Genomic DNA, 6,841 nt, shown 5'->3' on the forward strand with positions numbered 1-6,841 from the left:
TGTTGCGGGGTCTGTCCCAACATCCATCTAAGTATTTTAGAGGCTTCATAGACAGTCAGTCAGTTAGAATTGAGTCTCTCAGCTATGTATATATGTAAATAATCTATTTTGAGACTCGAGTTGCCTTTTTGGCCAGATATGTATCATTTAAGTGGTTTATGTCTTTGCATGGCATTGAGTTATTCTGTTGAGTAGGTTTCCGCTGAGTTAAGAAAGCCAGGCCAAGGGTTCGCTTGGGGCCAGCAATGGTCTCCGAGTGCCGGTCCCGCCCAGGGTGTAGGCTCGGGGCGTGACAAATATGATACCCGAGTAAGTAATACAATAATATTGATGAAAACTTGATAGTGTCAAAAGACTATTCCACTTTTATAAGAATAACACTCTTTTATTTTTTACAACTCACAATAATATTACTTTCACACTATTTTCTCACAAACTCAGAAATAGCTTGTGGATTACTCTCTATTGCTTTTTCTATTTTGGTGTATCTTCAAATGTTTAACTACTACTCTATTTATAGAGTTTTGAACCACTTGATTACATCATGAGTAACACAAATGTGGCAGCCAATTTTCACAAAGTTTGGTTGTCAAACTCCACCAAAACTCTTCCAAAATTTGACTACCAACTTTCACAAATGTGGCTGCCAACTTTCACATTTGTGGTTATTCTTTCCACAAGTTTGGTTGTCAAAGTTTCTCCCAAGCTTTGTTCCCACACTCCATCAAGGTTTGCTAAGATGACGTGTTCGCCTCTGAAAATTAGAGGTATCGCGTAGCTGGGTCGGTCCTGATATCACCAAAATCCTTTAACCTAACAGAGCCCAAAGAGTCTGTATAGGTAGATAACCTACCAACATGGCATAGTCAACTGGACCGACGATCTTGAGTTCCATTGTAAAGACATGGTGCAGACCAAATGCACATTAGCAAGCTTCACTAAAATACACCGAGAGAGAGAACTTGATTTCCCAAACGCCAAAACCAATATCAGAAACTGAAATATACATTGCAAAGCTTATAAAAGAAATATCTCATGTTCTATTAGGCTACTCAAAATTAAGAAACTTGTATTTTAGAATAGCTATCATAGTTCATATGTTAAACTGTTTGACTCTCAAAAAACTACATGTGCACATAAATATTGTGACAGAGATAGTAATTGCTTAATATTTAACTTTTCTTCTTTCCTCTCCTTGTTTGTAAAGGAAAAACAAATAAAAATAATCAACCAATTAAAGTTAAGACAAGATTATGTACTTACTCAGTAATTTGTTTTTGAAATTCAGGATATCTTGTCAAAAGAAACTCAGCTAGCTTTTCCCCTGTTATTTCAGCAGCTGAGCAAATATACCTCCCTTTTGCATTAGGATTTTCAAAAAGGAAAATGTGAGCATTTGTCACATCATCTACATGTACAAAAGGTACAATTGGAGGGTAACCCATACTAAAATTTTGATGACCTGCACAATTTTTTCCAATTACAATTAAGTAGAACATATATACGTTGAGAAAATGAAAATCTATGATATTTTAAGACGTACCAAGAATCATTTCCATGGATGAACGAACAGAGCCAGGAATTTGAGGAGTAATAAAGGTACCATGTATCCAAGTTGGGATTACAGTCACAAGATCGATACCATTTTTTTCAGCAAATTCTAAAGCTGCTTTCTCTGTTAATGTCTTACTAATTATGTAAGAACTTGCAAAAGGCTTCAATGTTCTCATAACATCTACATCTGTCCACGAGCATTCATCGATTATGACGTTGGAACTTCCACTATCCATAACTGTAGATGCACTAGAAGTGTATACAACGCGTTTGACTGTTTTTGAATCGAGACATGCCTGTAAAATACCTATTGCTCCATTAATTGTTCTTTGTGTTATTGTTTCTTCAGGTTCTTTGTTTTCAAAATCAATTGGATGTGCAACATGAAATACACCAATGCAGCCTTCAATTGCTGCATTGAAACTTTGTGGTTTGTGTAGATCAGCATTAAAAATATTCAACCTTTCTTGTGCACCTGGGAGATTTGTGAGATAGCTTACATCCTTCTTGTGATCTACAATCAAAGAAAGTTAGGTTAAAAATAATATAATTTTAATCGGACAACAAAGACATAAATTAATCGTACTTTGTTTCAATTTATGTGAAGGTATTGTTGGAAAAATAATGGGATAAGACACAAGCTGCCCGCTAAACTATGACCGAAATTTTAGAGACACACCTTAACTAAACTAAGGTCTTATTACCCCCGAACTCATTTTTTTGTAATTTTGTACACCTTTTTGACTTACGTAGTATACAAACATCTTCTACGTGTCTCAACTACGTGGAGTCTCGGAGTGTGCCATGTAAGACAAAAGGTGTACAAAATTACAAAAATAAATGAGTTCGAAGGTAATAAGATCTTAGTTTAGTTAATGTATGTCTCTAGAATTTTCGTTATAGTCTAGGAGATACTCATATCTTATCCCATAATTTTGATATCTCAATTCTTTTTTTGTCTAGATTTATTATATTGATGAGTCTTTGGTTTACAGACCTTGATTGATCATTATTCTTATACAATTCCTAACATAACCTTTTGGATTTGTAACAGACATTTTGACTCTTTATAGTTAATGTGTATAGTATTGTTGGAGGCTTAGAGCCATTAATCGGCTGACAATTGCATATTGTCACAATTTGTTATATTAATGAGTCTTTTATTTTTATATGGGTTAATGCGTAATTACTTCCTATATGACCGAAACTTTCGCGACATCCTAACTTAATCAGAGCCTTGTAACGACCTGCTTCCGTCGTTATAGAAATGCCAACGGAGGAAAATTTGGAGCCGGAAAACTTTTCGTAGTATTTGGGATTTTCCCAACCTAGTCCAGATTTGGACGAAATCATAGTCATTAAGGTGTAGGAAAATCTGGTAGCAATTGGGTGAATTATTTATGATTTTGATTACATGAGTAGTTAGATAACTCGTTAAAGAACCCGTACGACTTTACAGAATTGAATTCTGGCGAGTAGAACTCCCGAAATCGATCTTAGCGTGAACGATATTTTCTGAGCGTCGTGGGTTAGAGGTGTGTTGTGAAATGAGGATTTTGGAATTTTTAAAATAGCTCACTGTTTCGTGAAAGCCGCTCTGGCAGTGCTTTTTGTCGCTCTAGCATGGCCGCTGTGGCGGGTTCGACGCGACTTAAGGTCGTAAATAAACCCCTAAACGACCTCATTCTGCACTTTTTGATTTTTAGAGCTAAGGAACGAACCCCAGGCGACTCTAAACAGTTTTCCACCATTCTTGAGGCTAAAGGTAAGCTTTTCACTCCCCGAATCCGTTTTCGATCCGTAGAACATAATAGAATGAGTAAATATCGATGGGGAGGGTTTTGATCTAGATTTTATGGTGGGAACAACCCTAATTTGAATAATTAGGACCATGGGTTTGATCTAGCTAGGGTTCATAGGATTGTTAGTAATTCGGGTAATTAGTGATTGTTTATTGATTCCCGTATTATATTGATTGTTTGTAGACCAAGACAAGCAAAACGAATCCGGAAAGGGAAGGATCAAGTTTCTTAGGGTTTCAAGCTTGTTTCGAGGTAGGTGATGGTTGTGATTCTATGATTGTGCGATGTACGTTTGTTCTTGCTTCGTTATGATACTTGCATGTATGCGAATGTTGCATGATTGATCACACTTGTTGTAAATGAGATAGATGAATGATGAATACCATGAATCATGACTTGTTGTGTGAACTTGAGAAAATACTTGTGATTGTGATTGTGGATCGGTTGCCACATTTCGGCATAATTATGGGATCGAATACCACATACCGGTATGCTAACTATTTGGGTTTGGGTTCCATGAGAGGGCCAATGATTTGATATAATTGTGTATCTTGAGAAATGTGAAGTTGTTCGTTGTTCGTAAATGTTGATAATATTGTATATGTTCGATATATGCATGTGATTATAATGTTGTCTTGACTTGCTTATGTTGCACTTAGTGGGGTAGCCGCGTGATCCTACCAGTACATTGTGGTTGTGTATTGATACTGCACTTGCTTAGTTATTAGTACATTAGTTTGGGGGTTGCATCCCTTATTGTTTAGACTTGTTGAACTTTAGATGTTTTGGTACATTGACTTTCAGGTTCTAGGTTATTTCTTCTGCATTGTTTAGTTCATTGTTAGACTTTTGTTGGAGTTTATGGGAACTCCCTATTTCTTTCCTTAGTATTTAACTTGCTTTTGTAACTTAAATGCCTTAGTTTTAGATTAGTTGCTTGGTTTGGATTGTAGTAATGGTTCTCCCACCGGAGAGTTAGTGTGGTGCCAATCACGACGGTCTGGGTCGTGACAGGCCTATAACTTTTTGAGCTCATTTTTTCTATATTTTCGTGCACTTTTAGTATTGACGTGGCACCTTCAACCATGTAAGTTGGTTGTATTTGTACAACACGCTCCTGTCACATGTGTAATTTTAAAAAAAAAATATAATCTTCTTATTTTCTTTATCTTGTATTTAAATTAAATCAATACACAATATTTTTTTTTTTAAAATCCTTGTATTTAAACTTTTTTCCTTCTATTTTTTTTACCTTCATTAATTTTTTTTTCTCTTTTTTTCTATTGGTTTTATTTATTCTTTTTTTCTTACTTAATTTCAAATATCGTGTATTTAAAATAAGTTATTTCGAACAAATAACAAAATAAGTGAAGAAAATAAAATAAAACATAAAAAGTTAAAACGTTAAAAATTAAAGGACACTTTTTAATACACATAATCTTTTTAAAATAATTAAAAGTGATATGATAAGAAATTAATGAAAGATAAAAAAATTAAGAAGTTTAAAATGAGAAAGAAATTAAAATAGTCTTTTACAAAGAAAGAAATAAATATAATCAAATATTATAAATTTTGATGTCAATAACTATATGTACTAACTAAATGCAAATAGACCAATTAAAAAAAAGATATGTGTCCAATTTTTGTGTTCTGCAGTTACCTTTAAGAGAGTGTGCACACACTCTGTCATGTTTAAGTTTAGATATATGCTAAAATTTTGATAATAATTTAAGGGTACTTATGCATTATCTCTTTATATATTGTCAAGTTCTTTCATTAGATGGTGGAGACATACCAACGAAAAACATTTCTCCTAATATTTTATTGCGTTGGTTTTCTTATCATTTATTTTTTGTTGCTTTGCTCTGACTTTATATTAGATAAGCTTGTTGATTTATAAAGATAAACTTCTATTAATAAAATATTATTTAAGACAGTGTTATACACCTTTCAACCTTTCAAAAAAAATTCTACTATTTTCCTAATCCTACAATAATTTACCTATTTAAAAATTACACTCAAAGTATACTGCAAGTAAAAAATACTAATGATTTCAAAATATTTTTAAGAAATTACAATTAATCATAATGAAACCAAATGATCACACAAATGAGAATCACACAAATGAGAAAATCCTTGAGGCCATCGCCCCAACCAAAACAAAAAAAAGGGAAGAAAAGAATGAATATTGGTGTAATAAATACAATCCTGAAAAAAAATAACAAGGAAATGAGTATAATTAATAATAAGGTAAATTAAGAATTAAGTGTAAAATTATCAATTAATTTTATAAAATGGACAAATATTATTGGACATCCTTAAAGTCTATAATGAACAACTATTGATAAATGGATAGAGTATTTATCTTTCACCCCGCTCCAACTTACCTCACACCCCACCCCACCTTTCCCTTTCACGGCACTGCCTCTTTTGAAATCCCCATTTGTTCTTCTATCAAATTTTCATGTTTTTATAAAGTTTTCCAAAATTATTGTGATGGTTTTTATTTTTTATTTTGTTCATTTCATATTTTTAAAGATTTTTCATCAAAAAAAATAATCATGTTTTGTAAGATTTTTCATCAAAAAAATTTCATAATGGAAGGTGGAGTAGGTGATAAAGATAAAAATGATAGGAAGAAGGGGAAGAGGGGGGAAATAAAATTATACAAAAAATATTCCTCGCGCACTAAAAATGAGTGCAATATACTCAATATGTCAAGTAAGCAAAAGTGTCAAAATAACACATTAGAACTTTATTCAAAGTGTTTAAAATAATCAAAACCTACCTAAGGTGTATCCAGATAAAAGTTAATATCAACTTTAAGAACTTGCTAATAACTTCCGCCTTGACGTCATGCCATCACAAAATAGAAATGGCAGAACGTCTAGAAGTTATCCATTAAAGAATTTAAAATTTGCATACATAGAAAACAAGTAAAGAAATGCAAACTTAAGCGCCAATAATTAAAAGGATCAAAATCATCATGTCAATCGACGTGATAAGCCTACGAAAAATTTCAAGTAGGATTATAGGAGCAACAAATTACCTGGATGAGATCTAATAGTTGTATTAACATAATAACCAAGTTGAAGAAGTCTCATAACCATCCATGATCCAAGATAACCACTTCCTCCCGTTACACATACCTTTCCTTTCTCCTTCATCACTTCTTCCATATCCCCTCTATTCATCTCTTCTTTCTTTTCCCCTCTCTCTCTCTCTCTATGTAGTGGTTATAGGTTGTATCAAAGTGGTTAGAAAACAAGGACAAGTTATTGTCATTTACCTATTGGCCATTACCTTCACCTTTTAAAATTGGCCACACACCCCACTAGCATGATTGAAATATGTCAAAGGCATTAGATGTAAATATGTCTTTTATATTTTTAATAAAATTGTGCAAGTAAACACACATATTTTATGTGACATAATATATGTAGGATGTCGTGGAGGACATAAATTGCCACGTTAATAGGGTCGGA

The 6,841-nt window shown here is 33.2% G+C and overlaps 1 protein-coding gene across 2 annotated transcripts in view; it reads right to left on the bottom strand.

Moving 5' to 3' along the window:
* The window catches only part of LOC102580369 (vestitone reductase-like), a 14,154-nt gene extending 7,520 nt beyond the window's left edge, over positions 1 to 6,634 (bottom strand). Inside the window, exons 1-4 of one of the 2 annotated variants that reach the window (XM_015303843.1) lie at positions 6,406 to 6,634; positions 1,544 to 2,068; positions 1,264 to 1,462; positions 296 to 996 (exon numbers count right to left, since the gene is read on the bottom strand). In XM_015303843.1, coding sequence (XP_015159329.1) covers positions 990 to 996; positions 1,264 to 1,462; positions 1,544 to 2,068; positions 6,406 to 6,550 — 876 coding nt within the window. In that variant the 5' untranslated portion in view covers positions 6,551 to 6,634 and the 3' untranslated portion in view covers positions 296 to 989. Of the gene's footprint in view, positions 1 to 295; positions 997 to 1,263; positions 1,463 to 1,543; positions 2,069 to 6,405 lie in introns of those variants that run through there. The other variant, XM_006364178.2, reaches the window with a different exon arrangement.
* Between the last annotated feature and the right edge of the window lie 207 nt (positions 6,635 to 6,841).

Source organism: Solanum tuberosum, unplaced genomic scaffold, assembly GCF_000226075.1.
Source record: "Solanum tuberosum cultivar DM 1-3 516 R44 unplaced genomic scaffold, SolTub_3.0 scf00486, whole genome shotgun sequence".
In the NCBI taxonomy this organism is placed as follows: Eukaryota; Viridiplantae; Streptophyta; class Magnoliopsida; order Solanales; family Solanaceae; genus Solanum; species Solanum tuberosum.